Source organism: Protopterus annectens, chromosome 8.part1 (assembly GCF_019279795.1).
Source record: "Protopterus annectens isolate FY-2018-M chromosome 8.part1, PAN1.0, whole genome shotgun sequence".
In the NCBI taxonomy this organism is placed as follows: domain Eukaryota; kingdom Metazoa; phylum Chordata; order Ceratodontiformes; family Protopteridae; genus Protopterus; species Protopterus annectens.
The window spans coordinates 405,939,589-405,960,324 of record NC_056742.1 but is presented as its reverse complement, the minus strand read 5'-3'; the positions used below and the strand labels follow the sequence as shown (position 1 = coordinate 405,960,324).

At 46.2% G+C, this 20,736-nt stretch overlaps 1 protein-coding gene across 3 annotated transcripts in view; it reads left to right on the top strand.

Annotated features, from left to right (window-relative positions):
* The window catches only part of LOC122810380 (nuclear receptor coactivator 5-like), a 177,045-nt gene that overhangs the window by 98,364 nt on the left and 57,945 nt on the right, over positions 1-20,736 (top strand). For all 3 annotated transcript variants that reach the window (XM_044081976.1, XM_044081973.1, XM_044081974.1), the window contains one exon: positions 10,012-10,287. In XM_044081976.1, coding sequence (XP_043937911.1) covers positions 10,012-10,287 — 276 coding nt within the window. The remainder of the gene's footprint in view (positions 1-10,011; positions 10,288-20,736) is intronic.

Genomic DNA, 20,736 nt, shown 5'->3' with positions numbered 1-20,736 from the left:
GCCCTGCCCTTTGGTCTCACCACAGCCCCCAGGGTGTTCGCCAAATGTATGGCAGTGGTTGCCGCTCACCTGAGATGGCAAGGATTCCAGGTGTTTCCATATCTAGACAATTGGCTCCTTACTGCTACCACCAGACATCAATTGCCGAGAGCCAGGGATTATACCATCCAAACAAGCTCCAACCTAGGTATCTCAAATTTCGAAAAGTCTGCATTGTTGCCTTGTCTGTCTTGCGCCTTTATAGGCGCAAGATTAAATACAAAAGATCTGTCCTGTCTCAAGATAATTGCGCAGTCATGCACAGACTTGGTAGATGGTCTCCCCATCAGTACCTCAGGGCAGACCATTTGTCCTTCCTCCTCCAGTTGCCACGGTGACCACAGATGCCTCCCTGATCGGGTTGGGGGCATTTTCAGGGCAGGACTGTTCAGAGCACCTGGCAACACCACGAGTACCACTTGCACATAAATGTCTTGGAGATGAGAGCAGTGCTTTTAGCCTTGCAAGCTCTTCAGAACTCTCTACCCACTGGGACCATTGCAATTCTGACAGACAATATGTAGTGTGGTACATCAACAAGCTGGATGGAACTAAGTCCTATCCCTTATGTCGAGAAGCACTCAGGCTATGGCAGTGGGTGATCTCCTCTCAACTGTTTGACAGCAACGCACATCCCTGGCAAGTCCAAAGTCTTGGCGGACAGGCTAAGTAGAGCTTTTCTCATGCCTCACGAGTGGTCTCTCAATCGGAGAGTAGCTGACAATCTTCCGCAAATGGGGTCAGCCTTGCTGTTGAGAGTTGCGAAAAGGTCGCAGCAAGTGTGACTGTTCACTCTTCCTTCTGCCCGGACACTCCCCAGAGACTCTCTAGTCCACGATAGTCCCCAGGGACTTCTGTATGGATTCCCACCATTTTCCCCTAATTCCCAAAGTAATTCAGAAAGCTACCATGCTGGGGTGCAGGATGATCCTCATTGCTCCCTACTGGCCTCAACAAATCTGGTTTCCCGTTCCTGCATAGTCACCACCTAGAGCAGCCTTGGAATCTGGACCCAGTTCCGGACCTCTTGATCCATCAGTCGGGCAGGCTGCATCAATCTCTTCAGTCTTTCAACCTCACTGCTTGGTTGCTCCACTTCCAACCTTAGCCAGGCTTCCCAGTATTTCCCATTCAGTGCGTGAGATTATCCTTTCTTCGCACAAACCCACAACTAGGAAGACTTATGCTAGTAAGTGGAAACTGTTTTTCTTTCTGGGCAGAGGCTAGAAATAGATCCTTTTATGGCCACTGTCCATAACGTCCTAGACTTTTTAGCAGAACGTTTTCAAGCGGGCTCCTCTTCTACCACCATTAGAGTTCAATTAGCGGCAATCTCAAATTTCCCTGCAGGCCTGTCAGAAACCAACATCATATCCCATAAGCTTTGCAAAGCCTTTCTTAAAGGAACTATCTTGCTCAGGCCTCCAGTGAGAGATCCCCCGCCTCCGTGGGACTTGAATTTGATGCTAGTTTCCTTGATACTGCCTCCTTTTGAACCGGCAGCTTCCTGTTCCTTGAAATTGTTTTCTGGGAAAACCCTCTTTGGTGGCCATTACTTCAGCGAGGAGAGTTTCTGAACTTCAAGCCCTATGTGTTAGTCGTCCTTGCCTAATTTTCCATAAGGATAGGGTTTCATTCGGGTCTAATCCTTTGTTCCTTCCTAAGGTCCTCTCCAAAAATTTGAATCAATCCATTGATCTACCAGTCTTTTTTCCAAATTATTCCAACAAAGCTGAACAAAATTACACCAGTTGGACATTCATAGGCAATTACGTTTATTTGCATAGGACTGAGCAGATAAGGAAATCGGACCAACTCTTCCTGTCCTATGCGAAGGGCAAGCAGGGTCGATCAGTGTCTAAAGTAACCTTATCCAAGTGGTTGTTCTCTATTACCCTTATCAGTTGAGGAATAAAGAACTCCCTGCTAAACCTAAAGGCCACTCTACTAGGGCTTTAGCTACGTCGGTAGCCTTTCAAGCAAGACTACCAATGGAAACCCATTTGTGCGGCGGCCACATGGGCCACCTCTCATACCTTCATTTCACATAAATTGGATATGGCCTCTAGGAGTAGAGCTGATTTCGGTTCCACTGTGCTTGAGTCGGCTCAGATGAGCCACCCGGGACTAAGGTGCTAGGGACGCTGTCCCAACCAGCAAGAATGAAGGCAAGAGAGACCACTTAACATTATGTACCTACCATAACGTTCCATTTTAGTTGTCTTCTCGCCGCCTTTCTTGCGTCCCACCCTCCCTCCATCCCCCTAGCCTAGATTGAGAAGAGTCCTCGTAAGAGTCTTGTTACTGGCTGAGTCTTACCAAATTTATGTCCTTTACATTTCTTTAGCCCTATAACTGAAGTCTAGCTATTTGGACAGTTGTCCTTTTGTATTATCATGTTAGGTCTTTCAAACGAGATCTGGGCACCAGGCATTGTGGGATATAGGGAGGCCTCGAGCCAATAAATAGCTCTCGAGCTCGAGTCTGAGCAGAGAATCTGCTCCGAACCCAACCAGCAAGAAATAAGGCTCGAAGAAGACTAACATGGAATGTTATGGTACATAACTTCTTATTCACTTTATTCCATTAAGGGTCACTTAACTGGAATAACTACTTGCCCGATTTCAAGTGGGTTAGTGTGTTCACACCCGGGTTGACTCTCTTCACTGAATTGGTCTAGGCAGCATTGCTTTTCTATAGTTTTCTTGCAAAAGAACTACTACTTTTTTTCTTACTACAGGTTGGATCAGCTTACTCTGGAATCCAGCTGAACCTGTAGGGACTTTAGTTTGTAGGTTGGATTGTTCCTCAAAAGCACTTGATATGTAGTCCTATCTCGCCTCCATTATTACATGTGGGTTCGGAGCCAATCATCGGCTCACTCTGCCGCTTAGAAAGCCTGAATGATTCTGATTGGCTCGTGGCTAATGGGTATCCCATGATGCATGCGCACATTCCCCAGTTTGTTTGCCGCGTCTTCAATCAGAAGCTTATTTTGGTTGGCCGTGGCGAAGTGATTTAGTTCTGATAGAAGTTTTTAACTTGTGAAGTGCTTTTCTTATTGATAGCTTTATTGTGATACCAATTGTGTTTATTTTAACCGGACTTTTTACTGGATTTGATTTTTTTTTTCTTGTGCTCCCTTGAGTGTGCTTTTGACTAAACTGTTTTACTTAGAGGTACTAGTCTGTTCCCCTTTTCCTTTACACTAGGTTCGTTTAAGTTAGAGAACCTAGTAAAACTTCCTTTGGTTTGTTAGAAGTGGGGCTAGATCTAGTTCCCCTCATTAATTGTTTTTCACTTAAACGCCTACATTGAGACTGCCATTATGTCTAAAGAACCATAAAGAGCATAAACAGTCAGGATTTAGTGTACTAAATGCTTTCAAAAAATGTCCATCACTGATGGACGTAGCATCTGTGTGTACTGTTTAGGGGCCCTACATATTCAAGAGACTTGTCTCTTGCCATTCCTTTAGTCCTAGAGTGCTCCAGGAAAGGAAGAATAAGTTTATTCTAAAAGGCTTGTTAAAACCTCCTTTTGAGGAAGCCTGAGCCAGTTCGTCCTCTGCTAGGTCACATTCTTCTGGTAAAAATAAGGGAAAGACCTCAAAAAGGCTTTCTCCAGCCTCAACTTCTCTCTCTGAACCTCCACAGAAGTTACCTAAATCGGAGATGGCCTCTCTCTCTTCGGTTCTACTGACCTCTGAGCCGATCAAGATTCTGGGCACTGACATTGCAATATCGGCACCCAGTGCTTCGGTGCCGATTACTAGCAGTCCTTATCGGATCTGGTCTACAGACGTTCCACCAGTCTCCCCTACTTTAAAATTGCCTATTTTGTAGAGTTTGGTCTCCAACACTGTCCTCCAGATACTCCAGGAGCTTTTCTGAAGACCTCGAGTGTGCTGCTCAGACTCCTTGCGTTGTCGGCCTTGGCAAAATTTTTATCTGCTCCGACCACTTCTGTCTCTGAGCAGACTCCTTGTTACTGACCCTGCTTTTTTTTTTTCCTCCCTCCAACCCAGGTTGGGCCTTTGGAGCCGATGTCTGTACTGACTATAGTGGTGTCCTCGGCTCCAGCACCCCAGGTGTTTGTCTCTGAGTCGAGCTCTACTCCGACACTATTGGCACAGTCTGAAGTGTCTAGGATCCAAAGCTCATTGGTCGGGCCCAAGGGGGACACTTGGAACAGAACCTCTTCGGTGCTGTCTTTCTCTTGGTGCCTTGGCCCAAGTGAGCTCGGACCATATATCGTTCTCTGAGCTGATTCCTTTGGAGCCATCAGCACCTATGCTCTCCTCGGAGCTGGGACGTCATTCTGAGCCTGAAGAATATCTTTTCGTGAAGATGAGGAGCATGTTGGATAGTTCATTAGTACCACATAGGAGTACCGATGCTATACTTCCTCAAGCGCTGACTACAGTCTCAGCATCCTCTCCCCCGGGATGGTGGAGACTCACAGCCTCAGGACCCCCGTTTTGTTGGTTCCCTATCTTCCAAGACCACCTCAGAAGATCCCGCTGAGGAGCCCCCTCGGAAGAGATCATGCAAGACTCCCCTGATGAGTGTTTCACATCTGTCACTGACCTCTGAGGGGTTCCCTTCATGGGTGTCTCCTCCATTTGATGAATTACTATATCTCATGAGTCAGAAAGCATGGCAGACTCCTGATGCCATGGAACCAGTCCTCAGGAGGCCGAATAAATTTCTCTGCCCCTAAGGACAGTTTTTAAAGGTTTACTTGATGCTATGGTGATGGCGGTGGCCACTAAGGAGGAGCTAGCAGAGACTTCTATCCATCCACCTAATAAGAAATCCCGAACAATGGATAGGTACGGGAAGCTTATCTTTTCAGCAGCTTTTACACCGATCTCACATTTTGAGACTTCAGAGAGATCTAAAGGAGTTAAGAGATGCTCTTCAGGGTACCTCAACTGAAGCAGTCCCATCTACATTGTCTGCTCAGTTGGCTACCCTCGCATCTATTAACTCCTCCATGCGGCTGATCTCGTATGCATCTGATGGTGTGAGTAGAGCAGTAGGTTCAGGAGTTTATTAAGGAGACCTTCCTGGATGCGTGTCTGCAACTTTGCTGAGCCTTTCAAGTCCACATTCACCAATACTCCCATGGATGGATCCTCTCTTTTTGGACCCAAGGTGAAAGATGCCCTCACCAGGTGTGAGCAGGAAGGAAATGCTGTCTGCCGTGGGAGTCAGTTTTACTGTTCCTTCTAGACCTTACCCTAATGCCCAGAAGAGTGGCAAAATGTGGTTTAAGAAATCTGACACCTTTCCAGGATACACAAGGGGATTCCTCCTTCAGAGCAGGTGAGGAGGAAGTAATGATAGACGCCCAAGAAGCTGGGGAGGCCCACAAAATCAGGGAGGTTGCAATTCCTTTTGTGACGTCCCTGGCAGCGTTTCTGATGTGGAACCAGACTGTGGGTCTCTGGAGCTGGTCGGGGTTCACCTGTCCTGGTACCCAGAAGCCTGGCTTAATCTCACTCTCTAGACAAGTGGGTACAAGACATTACCAGAGGTTACTTTATACACGTTTCCCTTCCACCGCACCCTCCCAAAAGGATCCCAGATGTACCACCCAATCACAGGGATCAAGCGGCTATAGAGATAGAAAAGTTGCTATTAAAGAGAGTCATCCAAAAGGTCCCAACAGACCAGACAGGATTCAGAACATACTGCAGGTTCTTTTTAGTGCCAAAAAGAACAGGGGGCTGGAGACCCATCCTAGATCTCAGCAGGTTAAACGAACATGTAAAGTCCAGTTCCAAACGGTCCCTCTACAATCCATACTCCCAGTTGGAGAGAACTGGCTGTGCTCAATAGATCTCCAGGATGCCTATCAAGGAGCTACCTATCCTTCCGGCTGGGAGCCAATCATTACCAGTTTTGGGCGCTGCCCTTTGGTCTCACCACAGCCCCCCAGGTGTTCACCAAGTGAATGGCAGTCGCAGCTCATTTACGGTGTCGGGGAATCCCAAGTCTTCCATACCTGGACGCTTGGCTCCTGACCGCCACCAGGCATTGCCTAATTCAATCGAGATTCCACAATCAAGCTCTGTTCCCAGTTGGGAATTTCGATAAACTGGGGAAAAATCCTCTTGCCCACTCAATCTGTAACTTTTTATAGGAGCAAATATGGACACTGTCGAGATGACTGCCAGACTACCTACAGACAGTTTACAGAATCTTGTGCAACAAATTTACAGGATACTTCCCCTTCGAAGAGTCAAAGCGAAGGTGGTGTTGCAGCTTCTCGGAACTATGGAGTCAACCATAACCTTGGTACCTTTAGCAAGGCTATATAAGAGTACTTCAATGGCTCCTGTCATCCCAGTGGTCGTTTCAGCAGTTGCCTCATCAGATCCTAATTACAGATTCTTGCAAAAAGGACCTATGCTGGTGGATTCGACCAGGTCATCTCACCACAGGTACTCCCTTTGTACTGCACCAACCTGTTGCCACTGACCACAGATACCTCTCAAGGTAGGGGTTATCTTGGCAGGGCTGTCCAAGGCATATGGCAAGAGCATGAGGCCCATCTGCATATCAATGTCCTAGAAATGAGGGCGGTGCTTCTAGCGTTGCAAGCACTTCACAACTTTCTCCCTCTAGGGACGATACCCATCTAGACCGACATGTTGGTTGTCTGGTATCTAAACAAACAAGGGGGGACCAGATCATACCCCTTATGTCGAGAGGCCATGCGAGATTGGGCGATTTCTTCCCAACACTTTCTCATTGCAGCGCACATCCAGAGTACTTCCATCGTAATAGTGGACAAGCTACGCAGGGCAATATTTCCTCGCGAATGGTCCTTGAACCAGAAAATAGCCAGTCTGATCTTTCACAAGTGGGGACAACCCTGCTACCACCTCTTTGCCAGTCTCAACACCAAATGCAGCACCTTTCTCTCTCATTCCCCCTCCGGGGGAGTCTCCAAGAGATGCACTAGTCCACGATTGGCCCCCTGGACTTTTTTATGCTTTTCCTCTTTTTCCACTCGTCCCAAAGGTCATACAGAGAAACAATGCTGTTGGGAAGCTAGATGATCCTCATCGCTCCTTACTGGCCTCTTCAGATTTGGTTCCCTTTTCTTGGCCTCACCTGTTGGACTGCCCATGGACTCTGGACCCAGTACCAGACCTCCTGACACGTCAGGTTCTCCACCCCTGTCTCCACACTGACACCATGGCTGCTCCAGTTCAGTCACTAGTCAGTCTTCCTGATTTGTCTCCAGCTGTAACTCGTATTACCTTTTCTCAAGCCTTCAACCAGAAAATTGTATCCTAGTAAATGGAAGAGGTTTTCCATATGGGCACACAATAGAGAAGTTGATCCATTTACAGCTCCCATTACTATTCTAGAGTTTTTCAGAACTTTCACCAAGGTTCAGCGGCTGCTAACAATCTGAGTTCAACTAGCAGCAATATCTAATTTTCATGTGGGGATTAATGATTCCAGTCTTATGGCTCTCAAACTGTGCAAATCCTTTAAGAGTTCCATAATAAGACCTACTGTGCAAGACCCCATTCCTCCTTTGGACCTGAATCTAGTTCTGTCCAAACTTACTCTGCCACCCTTTGAATCAGCCCATAGTTGTTAGTTGAAATTTCTGTCGTGGAAGACCCTTTCTTGTAAGAATAACCTCAGTCAGGTGAGTTTCTGAATTACAGGCTCTCTGTTAAACCTCCATATTTAATTTTTCTCAGGGTTTCTCTCCAGACCAACCCTTTTTATTCCTAAAGTCTGTTCTCAATTTCACTTAAACCAAACAATTGATTTGCCCGTGTTCTTCCCTACTCACTCAAAGCAGAGTAAACGTTCCACCAATTGGATGTGCACAGGCAACTACATTTCTATATCCACCAGACCAAAGAATTTAGAAAGTCAGAACAGCTGTTTTATTTCCTTTGCTGAGGTGAGAATAGGCTTGCCAGTTTCCAAGGTTACACTTTCGAACTGGATCTCTAGTTGTATTAGCTTTATTTACAGTTCTCAAGGAAAGGAGTTACCCTTTAAAGTCAAAGCGCATTCCACCAGGTCCTTCTCTACTTCTGCTGCTTTCCAAGCCAGGACACCTATTGATAGTATTTGTGCAGCAGCAACATGGGCTACCTCTCGTATCTTTATTTCCCATTATAAATTGGATTTCTCTTCCAGGGGTAGAGTTTTGTTTGGTTCCACGGTACTTGGGAGCATCTTCCAGTGAGCCACCCATTCAAGATGCTAGGGACGCTGTCCCACATGTAGTAATGGAGGCGAGATAGGACTACAAAGATTGTGTGCTCTCCATAATGTTCCATGTATTGTAGTCCCATCTCACCGAACTTTATTATGAACACACCCACCAGCCCCCTTCCTGGATGATCTGGATAGTTTTTTCCTTTTCTACAGTGGCTTTTGCCACAAGGGCGCCTTTTATTAGTTTATTCTTCTGGACCTTTGTCCTTTTTCCTGTCTTATTCTGGTAGACTAGTAGCAAACAAGATCTGGGGAATGTGCGCATGCATCATGGGATATTATTAGCCATGAAACCATCAAGAAGTTTTTAGGCTTTTTAAGCGGCTGAGTCAGAGCAGAGGATCGGCTCTGAACCCGTATGTAATGTTTGGCGAGATGGACTACGTACATGGAACGTTATGGTGAGTACATAACTTATTTTTAACCCTGCAGCAGTGGGACACAATAGTAGTCAGTCTTACTGAGGAGACTTACTAGTGAACTGAAGTGTTTCAAGAAACGTTTTTCTTAATGCACAGCTAAGATGATTCTCAGAGCCAAGCTTGCCACCTCTCTTTTTTTTTTTTTTTTTTTCTGCAGTATCAGGAAATCAAAACTGATTCTCTGGTAGTCCGGAAAATACTGTACAAACTCTGGTATTCTGTTTCAAAAAGGAGTTTGTAAGTCAGCTGATTTACTATCTTTTTTTTTTAATACAGAAAAGCATAGTAAATCAGCCAAAAGCAGGTGGCGGGAACGAAAAAAGAGGGCGTTCCCATCAAGTGATGCTGTCGTGATGTCACAAAATAGGCGGTATGTTGGTGGGAGAGGGGGTTGGGGTGGGCGAGGTTGCTGGTGATGCAAGGGGCATGGCTCTGCTCCAGTTTTAGCTGTGAAGGAAGGTGGCAACCCTACTCAGAGCTTAAATGTAAAGTGAAGCAAAAAAAGTGAAACTTGCCTGCTTCCTCGAGCTATTCAGTAGCTAATCTCTCTTGGATACTTCATTTAATGGCAGCTTAAACTTTATAAGAATTGTCTTGGAAAGCGGACACTACCACCTTTTTGAACCATCTGGTGGCTTAGAAAATTTCTTCCCTGAAAGACTTTAGTACTACGTATAGAATGTCAGAATTACATGGTCATCCTGCATATGCATTATTGATCTGTTGACATTTTTCATGCTGGTGTCATTTCTAGAATGTGAATGATTGTCTTCTCTACTAGAGGAGAATATGCAAGTCATGTTAGTATTTTTAACCTTCGTAAAAGGTCTTGCGTGAAAGTTTTCCTAGTCTTGAAGGTGTCTGGCATGTCTTACTGTTTGCTGTCAGTCACTTTTTGTTTTCCCTGTCATACCATAAGAATGTTGCTTGTGGTTTGGAGTTGAGCTCCCCTGCCCCTAAATTTAAATTGCATATAAAATCTATTAAAGGGAAATTCAAGTGAAATTCTTGAAATACTTCAGTTCACTAGTATCTAATTTTGCATAATTAGAAGTATTTTTAGATTGTATATTTGAGTTAATGAATGCATTCCCCCATTTTGTGGAAGTATTTTGCCACCGTAAGAGGTATGCTGCTTTTTAGCATGTACAGAAGTGGTGCCTTATATAAAATATCTACCTTTTTGTTAAATATTACTTTTTTGCACACACACAAATATAACTGTCGTATTTTAACTGTCTGGATTTTAATTTCATGACTGAAAGTGGAATTTTTTCCTCTTGTAGTACACCGCAATATGCCAACAGAGGATGCCATGTCCCTGATATCCAAGGAGTATCGAAAAGTTCTCGCTGAGCGTGTAGAGCAAGAGAGAAATGAGATTGCTTGTAAGGCAGCTGATTTAGCAGATGATTACTTGGAACGTGAAGCCTATGAGGGTTACAAGGTGCCTTTAGGCATGAGACATCTTCTCTTCCTAATGAGTGAAGGAAAATACTTGTATCCTGAAGAACTTGCTTCAATAAGTGAGTTTGTGAAGACCAAGATTGATGAAGTTGAAGGTAAGGAGCTTTTTTGAAAAATCCAAAAGCTTTTGGACGACATGCTTAACATTCCAGCTTTCAAGTTGTGCTGCATCTGCTACCTTCCATTTTTGATGGCTGTAACCAGTGAAAGTATTAATACTTGACTGGATGAGGGCAGCAAACATTCCCTTTACTTGACTATTGAAATAGCCTGCCTATTTGCTTGTTTTCCAGTAAGAAGCTTGTCCACCTGTTTTAAAGTTGTAGCGTGTCTTCTCTGTTTCGTATTAAATCACTTTCTACTGTCTGCAGGAATGATATGCAGGTCTGATAATCTGTTGGTGTTTACTAGAGTAGCTGATACAATTTACAGGAGCTGCCTCTTTTTTCTCGGTTTCCAACCATAGTGGAACCCCCCCCCCCCCCCCAAACTAAGGTGGTGTAGCGATGGTAGAATATCATCTTTCACTTGTGCATAAGTTTTAGCTTCTAACAGGTTTTTCAATCTCTTGACATCTGACTGTTCAGATTAGGGCCTGTTGCTGCCACTGGTTTGAGCAGTGGGTATGCACATGTACGCATGCAAAATGTGTATAAGCACTTCAGCCTTAAAATCCTGGGTAGTTGCCACTAAGATTGCAGTCATTAGGCACGTGATCAGCTTAATTGCTTTGTAGGAAATCGCAGTCCTATTGATACAAATGGTGTGCCTGTTTTTCAGACATTTCACTGCTGCAAGGGTACTTTGTTGAGTTGCCCAGTCTGACGTGGAGGTGGGGGGCATAAATCCATTATCTTACCACTTGTGCTCTTTTGAGCAAGTTCATCAGTCTGGTTCAAATATAGAATTTCTTCAGAACAACAAATTCCATTGCATTTTCCTGTGCTGATCTATCTTTAAATTCTGGGTGTGTTTTGAATTTAGGAACTTTATTCAAGTGGATGCTTTTCCTTTGGAAAAAGGATACAGGATTATCAGACTGCCTTGTTTGGCATTGTAACTGTGAGAACAAACTTTTTTGAATGGGGGGGCTAGAAATTCTCTGACTACTGGCAGATGTGGTCTTAGCGAGGATGAAAAGGAAGTGGACAATGTTTTGTTTGTAGGGTTTAGTTCCCAGTTATTCTATTAAAGTAAAAGTGGATGTCTTTCTATTTTGATGTTGCAGTATTCATAACAGTAGTGACGTTTTGGCTTTAGCCATGGAGGGAGGAGTAGGCAGAAGGCAAACTTGGGCCCAAATCTGCTAGAGGCGATAGCAGACCCGGAGTCCATTCAAGCGATTTGTCTCCCAAGCAAGCCCAGGAACCACAATGGAAGCCAGGGTGTGGGATACCGAAGGTAGGTCTGCTGAGGTATTTCAGCCATCAGTCTGGTGGAGTGTAACCACAGCTCACCTTCTCGGAAGCCCCTGCTTCTCCTTGTTAGGCCGACGTCTGCTTCTCCTTGTTAGGCCGACGTCTGCTTCTCCCTGGTCTACCACACCCTTGTAAAGGAAACAGAATTCCAAACATGTTGATCATGTGGAGAGGAGAGAGTTTAATTGTACCCTGGTGGGGGAGTGTCCTGTACCTCAGAAGGAAGGCTGGAGGCCTTAGAAATGGATGGTATCAAGTACAAACTTTGCCATGTGGGTTTGGTAGCTCCTGGTCGGAGTGGAAGATGTGTAGATTACCTGTCCACAAATTTACTGTCTGCTGGATAAAGAGCAGAGGAAGGAAGCTGTCTTGAGGTCTTGTCTGCAGAAACAGCTATAACGGGTGGGTCAGAAGGAGGGTTCTTGTAAAGAAACTGTCTTGGGGGACCCTATAAAATGCCTGGTCGTTAAGCTGCTGGAGGTTATTAAAGGATCATTCTGTTGCCAAGAGAGAGAACTTGGGAGACCAGTCCTATACCATTCAACCTCTTGGAGCAAGAAGTGCGGGCCAAGCCATAAGTGGAACAGATTCCAGAAAACAGGAACAATTTTTTAGTATTGCTCTTACAAGCTTAGCATGAATCTTTTGAAGGATATGAAGTCTGAATCTTTTGAAGGATATGAAGTCTGAAACTTGAATGCCTCCTTTTCTAACGTCAAGTCTGCCACTAATTTGCCAAAACACAATTATGAGAAATGGGTCAAAAATATGAAGCCAAAATCTGGACATTCTGCAAAAATCTGTACATTTGGGAGATATGGTCTTAGATTGGATTTTTGTCAAGGTCCCAAAGTTAAAAATGGTGACTTTCCATATTACTTTTGTGGTATTCTTGTATATTCTTTTACCCAAGGGATTTCCTAGCAAGGATAGCCCAACTTCCAGCCAGTATACCAAAGCCTTTAGTACTTATAAACTTGCATCATACCTACATAAAGGTGATTTATGAACGCGCACACTTCTGACTGTCCATTTTTAAATGTCACTCAGCTCCTGTATGCTGTGCTGGATGTTTTCAGAGAAGTGCTTTTTTTTTTCCTGTTCACGTGGAAAGGTACCCCCATAAAGTCCTTAATGACCAGTCTCTTCTGTTTGGGTGCTTCCCATAATCAAATGCAGTGCTGTAACTGCCAGGAGTTTGTGCCTAAAACTATTGGTAGTAGTGTCTACTCCTTGTCCATATACATGGAGAACCAACAGCTTAAGTTGTCTAAAGGGGTTATGGCAAAATTCTCCAGTCCAAAGGGCCAGCTGTCTGCCAGGCGGGCGAAAAAAGTTTAGGTCTGATCTAGCTGCTGTCCCCCCCCCCCCCCCCTCTCATGGATGTCTATCAAGGCTGGTGAAAGTCTGGGTGACTGGTGGATTCTTCAGATTCCTCTGCCATGATCTGTCTGAGGCTGGCATGGATCTGGCTTATACATTCTTGGGAGGTTTTTCAGATATTTTTAACGGATGTTGGGGTGGGGTGGGGTGGGGGTGGGGGTCTTGGCTGATTTATATCTGAAAGACTGCAAGAGATTCCTTTAGATTTTTGATTCCTTAGATCTCCAAGGAATGAGTCCTACAACTAAGTCTTACCAGGGATCTGGCTGTCCAGGGTGTTGCAAGTAGACGTTCTGAGCAAAAGAATAAAGCATTTAAAGTATCTTGTTGCTAATACCATGACTGGAATGGACCCCATTCCCAAGTCTAAGTATGATTTAAAGTTCATGAAATTAGTATGTTTTCAGTCTTCGTCTGCCAGAAGTGATAACCTGTTAAGGATCCGAAACACGAATGGCATTCATTTAATAATTGTGATGGCTGTAGAGCCGCTACCAAGGTGTCCCCTCCCTGGTCATACACTCCACTCGAGGCCTATGGAATTGGATTCCTTGGATGAGGACTTGGACTAGTGTCTTTGGCTTACTCTTACCAAATACTTCCTCCTTTGCCTGTGGTTCAGAGGTTGATTCCATAAGTTGATTCCTTACAGAGAAGCTCTCCTTTTGGGGATACAACTGCCTGTATGACTATTTTAAGTGGGGTTAAAGTCTTGGAGGTTCGGAAAAGGTAATATTGTGAGCTCCTACAGAGGGCGTCTCCCAAGCCATCTGCTGTACTTCATTTAGACTGCCCTTCCGGATAATTTATCTGCAGCTTCTGTACCACCTAACTCATTGGTCAGGCACATTTAGAATCTGGCTTCTTAGGTGCAGATAAGTGCAAATTTCTTTAAAAATGCCCTTCTGTTGACAGTTCTGTAGTGTCCGCTTACAAGCAGTCTGAGTTATTGCTTTCTAGCAAGCTGTTGCCTTCTGATAAGGATAGGGCTACTGAAAGGCTGGACAAGAGAACTTTCACTGCTGCCACTTCATCCTATTAGGGACAAAGTAACCAGACTTGTCTTTGCTGGAAGGTGTTTTATGACCTTCCTGAGGGGAAGGTTTTGCCCCATTTTCTGCTTGGCTCTTAAGTTGCATGCCTTTCAAATACAGCTGTCACTTCCAGGACTGCTGCCTTTGGTTTGGTTACGAGATGGTGGTATTTGGCTATGTCTTGAGGCTTTGCCTGGTGAGGCCAAACTTTTGGATGTTTTGGATAATCTTTAGATCTGCTGCTGTTTAACTTCTAAAGTCTTATAAGGACAATACCTTTTAGGAGCTTGAAACCTTTTTCTCCTATTCACAAATTAGGAAAGAATTAACCCTGTAAGACTGCATTTTTGTAGGCAGTTTCGCAGTTCTGAGGGCAAGAAGGGTTAAAGCAATGTGCCTCCTGCTAAGTGTACATAGACTTCTGCCACCCAGAAACTTGCTTTCCCGGACAAGCAGTTCTGTTTGTTCCTCTCTTCCTCAGGCAGTTTTTGTTCCTCTGTCTTCCCAAATTGGCTATGAATCACCTCTGACTCTTGGGTCCTGTCCATAGTCTGTTGGGGATACTTCACTGCTTGGAAGCCTGTCCTCCCTTTTTAGGCATTCCTCAGCCTTCTCGGGAACAGATCACTCCTTTCCTTTCTCAGAGGTTCTTCATTCTCACTTGGTTTAGGGCACCATTAAGCCATGCCTCCTGCCCAAGTAAAGAAGGGGTTTTATTCAAGAATGTTTTGGCCCCACAAAAGGGCAGATAGAGACCACTTGTGGATCTTTTCAGGCTTAACAGCTTTCTCAAGATTTCTTTTAGATGTTTTCTGCCGACCATTATTTCCTCTTACTCTGCATACCTTTCTGGTATTTCTGGATCTCAAGGATACATACCTTCTCATCCATATCCACCCCCTCTTCATGAAATTTATTTTCCTTGCAGTTTCAGTTCTTTGGCCTCTAGTTACCCAAAGGGTGTTCATCAGATGCCACAGTGCTGTCATTGTTTTTTGCAGGTTTTGAGGAATTCAGATTTTTTCTAGACCATCTTCAAGCACCTTCTCCCAATACTCTGTCCGAATCTAAAGATGTTATGATGTTATGTGATCCTATCTCGCCTACGTTCAATACTGATGGGCTCGGAGCCGATCCCTCTGCTCCGACTCAGCACGCTATGCTATAGAGCGAGGCCTCTTATTGGCTGAGCTATTTCTTATCCCAGGATGCACCACCACTAATCCCCCAGATCTCGTTTGCCGCTTACAAGCTAGGACGTGGTCTCAAACTTGGCTGGGCTAAGTACTGTTTGTTCAGACTTTTCCTGTCAAAATTTGTTAATTTGAACCCAAAAGCTTTTTTAACCGCTATCGTCGTTGTACGAGTGTGTTTGAAAAATTTTTGTTGAGAGATTTGCGTTTTTCGTTAAGGGAAGGTTTTCCCGTTTAACTTGAGGGGCCTTCCCCTATTACTATCTAGCGTTTTGTGTTTAGTGGTCAAGTACCTGCTTTAAGTTAGAGGGTCTTGACCCTCATTTTATGTGTTTACTAGTTCGTGAACTGGTTTTTGTGTAAAAAAATCTTAGTTTCTCTTTCACTGTAATCTTGTTTCTCAAGGTAGTCAACATGTCTAAGGAACATAGACCCTCTGGGTTTAAAAAGTGCGAGGGGTGTGGTTATAAAATGTCCATAACGGACGACCACTCCTCGTGCGTTTATTGTTTAGGCGCCAAGCACCTACAAGAGTCATGTAGCGTGTCACGCCTTTTCATCAAGAGTCCTCTAGGAGAGGAAGAACAAATTCTAAAAGGCTTGATTAAGCCATCCTTCGAGGAGGCTTTATCTTCCTCTTCAAAAAAGAAAAAAGCGTCGGCTCCGACCAGTCTGTCAGAACCGACTGCCAAAAAACCTAGGCAGGCTTCTCCATCGGCTCCACTGACTTCGGAGCCGAGGGCGGAACGGTCTGCCTTGATGCCTCCAGTCTCGACCCCTCTGGTTTCGGAGCCGAGGACTGGGGCATCGAGAGGTGGGTCACCTTCATCGGCTCCACTGATATTGGAGCAGATATTGGAGCAGATAAGGGTTGCCGGCTCAGACTCTTCCCCTTCGGCGCCGAAGTCCTCATCGGCACAGAGGGAAATTGTTTTGAGATCTCCCTCAGAACCGATAGTAATAGAATCCATTCTGAGCCGGTCCCCTAGTCCTATGGAGCCGATGGAGAAATCGGTTCGGACGCGATCGGTGCCATCTAGATCCTCCAAGATGTCTGATTCGGACATCGACAGGGTGCTCCTAAGACTTTTCCAGTTTCCGGTGTTTCAAAGTTAGTTTCGGCTCCAGCCCATTAGGCTTCGGAGCCGATGGTCCACCCTGCTACTATGGTTCCTCCTCAACAGCCTCGGCACAGTTGGAGCCGGTGCTGGTGGAACCGATGGAGGTCCCAAGCCTTCCTCTCGGTGCGTCGCCTGCGGGAGTGCAGTCTACCGTCGTGACCACGGAGGTGGGACCCTCCCAGGATTCTGGTGGTCCCGCCTTCAGGGCTATGAGGAGTGCTTTAGCCAAATCATCTTTGGCTACCTCCACGGTCTCCCCAGCTCCTTTCCTGCATACCGAGACTGGGTCTCTGGCAGTCCCCCTGTCCTTAGACAGCAGAGCCCCGGGGCCTGAGGTTACCCCCACTGGGGTTTCCCCCCCTCCTGGAGGTCCTTCTGAAGCTTCTTCGGAGGAACCCCCCAGGAAAAGATCGTGCAAGAGGAAGCACGTTGACTCCCCTGATGAGTCTCTTACATCAGACACTGATCTCTGATGCAGAGGGGTCCCCTAAGTCGTCCTCAGATGTCTCCTTTGCAGACATCCTGGAAGCCCTTAAACAACGAGGCGGCTGGCAATCCAAACCCCCTTCTGCTGATGAGTCGGTGTTCCTTAAGGCCTTCGGGGCTCAGCCCTCCGCCTCCTGGGTGTCTCTGCCCTTCGAGCTCTTGGACTTGATTTGTTGAAGGGCGTGGGAACACACAGACTCTGTGGAACCGGTGCCCGCTCGTCCTAATAAGTTCCTCAGCACCCCCAGAAAAAGAGTTCCTGACTAACGGTGTGGCTGTAGATGCTTTGGTGGTGGCATCTGCTACCCAGCAAGATGTAGCAGAGGCTTCGACGTCCGTCCATCCTCCTAATGAGTCTACGAGCTTGGATCGGTACGGTAAGCGCACCCTAAGTTCAGCGGCCTTTACATTAAGGTCCTTTAACTCTCTCACGCACTTTACCAGATTTCAGAGGGATCTGATTAAAGAACTCTCCAATACCCTCTTGGGTAACCTGCCTGAGGAGCTGGCCCAGACGGTTGGCTCTCAGCTGGCTACACTGTCGTCCATTTCAAACTCGTCCATGAGGCTCATTTCTTATGCGGCCGAAGGGCGAGCGCAGTACAGGCATGTCTCTACGGAGACAAGCCTGGCTCCGCCTGTGTCACTTTGCAGAGGCCTTTAAGTCTTCCTTTGCCGACTCCCCCTTTGGGTCCTCCTTGTTTGGACCCAAGGTAAAGGACACATTGACCCGCTGCGAGCAAGAAGGTAAGACTTTGACTGCCGTAGGGGCACGATTTTCCACTCCCTTTTGGCCTTACCCCAAGGCTAAAAGAGAAGGGAAAATGTGGTTCCGTAGATCTCAGAAGTCTTACCCCTCGCAGCAGGACGATCCCCCTTCCAGAGGCAGGGGAGGGGGAAATTCTTCTGGAAGACGCCGTCCCAGAGGCGGCAGAGGCCCTCGCAACACTGGAGACCGAGAGTCCTTTCGTGGCTCTTCAGCCTTTTACAGTCCCTGAGGGATTGCCCGACTGTGCAGCTCCGGAGCCAGTCGGGGGTCGTTTTTCAAAGCACCTAAAAGCCTGGGAAGGTGTCACTCAGGACCGATGGGCGCTTCGAATTATCGCCGGAGGTTACACCATCCCTTTCTCACTCTCCACCTCAGTCCAAAAAAATCCCGGACCCGCCACCCAGTCAACAGGAAACTGCAGCCTCAGAAGTTTCAAAGCTGCTGCAAAAAGGAGTCATCCAACCGGTCCCCGCAGACCAGATCGGATTAGGGACTTAAGATTCTTTTTGGTGCCAAAAAAGACCGGGGACTTGAGACCCATTTTGGATCTCAGCATTCTAAACCGTTCAGTCAAAGTCCAAGTTCCGAATGGTCACCCTACAAACCATTCTCCCATTGCTGGAGAAAGGTGTTTGGATGTGCTCCATAGATCTCAAGGACGCTTATTACCATATCATGGTACATCAAGCATCCAGGAGACATCTGCGCTTCAGCCTAGGAGGCAGTCATTTTCAGTTCCGCGCGCTGCCCTTTGGTCTCACCACAACCCCCAGGGTATTCACCAAATGTTTGGCGGTCGTGACTGCTCACCTGAGAAGTCTAGGATTCCAGGTGTTTCTGTATCTAGACGACTGGCTCCTAACCGCCACCTCGCATCTACTATTGCGGAGCCTACAAGCCACTATATCACTGGGCAATTCCCTTGGAATCACCTTCAACTGGCCAAAGTCTGTGTTGCTGCCATCTCAACGCATAAGATTCATAGGGGTAGAGAGAGACTCAAACCGAATGCGGGTCTATCTACCTACAGACAGGATACAAACCATACAGGCTCAAGTTCGAGCCTTACTTCCCAGATCCAAAGCCCCCAAAGCCCCAGCCAGAATGGTCCTGCAGCTATTGGGATCCATGTCCGCCACGGTTCTTCTAGTTCCCCTGGCAAGGTTGCACATGAGAATTCTCCAGTGGCTTCTTTCAGCTCAGTGGTCCTTTCAGGAACTCCCTCAGTCACCTCATATGGATCACGGAAACCTGCAAACGGGACCTTCGCTGGTGGCTAGTGCCCTCCAATTTGGATCAGGGACTACCCTTTGTTCCACCTCCTGCGGCCACTTTGACCACGGACGCCTCCCAGATTGGGGGGGGGGGGGCATTCCCTGGGCAGGTCAGTCCAAGGCAAATGGCACCCAGAAGAGACCCTACTTCATATCAACATCCTAGAAATGAGGGCGGTGCTTCTGTCCCTTCAAGCCCTTCACGATTACCTCCCTCAGGGCGTAATTGCCGTTCACTCAGACAACATGTCAGTTGTCTGGTACCTGAACAAACAGGGAGGGACCAGATCCTATCCTCTTTGCAGAGAGGCCATGAGAGTTTGGGAATGGGCAGTGTCGACCAAACGCTTTCTAGTGGCTACTCATATTCCGGGCAAGTCCAATGTGATAGCCGACAGACTGAGCAGAACCATCCTCTCTCCTCACAAATGGTCTCTGAACATTACAAATGCAAATCAGATTTTCAGCAAATGGGGAGTTCCGTGTTGCGACCTCTTCGACTCCACTGAATGCGAAGTGCAAAAAGTTCTTCTCCCTCACCCTGGCTCCGGGGAAGAACCCCATGGACGCACTAGCCCGTCCTTGGCCCACCGGCTTGCTTTATGCCTTCCTTCAGTTCCTCCTCTTCCCAGGGTGATCCAAAAGGCACTCTCTTGGGGAGCAAAATGATCTTAGTTGCTCCTTACTGGCCTCGTCAAGTATGGTTCCCCTATCTCCGGAAATATGCTCTGGAAGGTCCATGGTTCCTGGATCAGATTCCAGACCTTTTGGTTCATCAGTCGGGACTATTCCACCAGTCCCTACACACCTTAAAATTGACGGCTTGGCTCCTCCTCTTCCGACTATGGAGTCATACTTTGGATCCAAAAGTTGTACACATCTTATCTTCGGCCCACAAGTCTGCTACAAAGAAATTGTATTCTAGCAAATGGAAAAGATTTGCTATTTGGGCTCAACTCCGGGGCCTGGATCCCATCACTATTCCTGTATCAGAAGTGCTGAAATTTCTAACTTCTCTTTTCAATCAAGGCTCTTCAGTCTCTACCATCAAGGTTCAATTGGCAGCTATTTCCAATTTTCACGAATCTATAAACCCACCTTTAATGAGCAACAGATTGTGTAAGACCTTCTTGAAAGGTGCTGCGCTTTTAAGACCTCCGATTTCTCATCCTGCTCCTCTCGATGTGGTGTTACGCGCCTTAACTTCCTTCCCCTTCGAACCGGCAGCAACATGTGATTTAAAATTTCTATCGTGGAAAACTGCCTTTCTGGTGGCGATTACTTCTGCCAGAAGGGTTTCAGAGCTTCAAGCTTTGTCTGTAAAACCTCCGTACTTCGTTTTTCACAAAGACGGAGCATCTCTCAGGCCAAATCCTTCCTTTGTCCCTAAAGTTTGTTCTAGTTTCTGCCTACAACAATCATTAGGACTTCCAGTCTTCTTTCCAAAGTATTCTAACAAAGCGGAATTCATATTCCACACATTAGATGTCCACAGGCAGTTGTGTTTTTATTTAGATAGGACCAAACAAACAAGGAAAACAGATCAGTTGTTTGTATCCTTTGCAGACAATAAATTGGGCAAAGCCATCACAAAGGTCACTATTGTCCATTTGTGCTGCGGCTACATGGTCTTCCCCGCACATTCATTTCCCACTACAAATTGGATGTGGCATCTAGAGGACGAGCTTCATTTGGTTCCACAGTGCTCAGGGGTGTTTTCCAATGAGCCACCCAGGATTTAGGTGCTAGGGACGCTGTCCCATCAGTATTGAATGTAGGCGAGCTAGGATCACATAACATCTTTTAGTTATGTACTTACCATAACTTTAGATGTTTGGGATCCATCTCGCCTACATTCCCAATAAC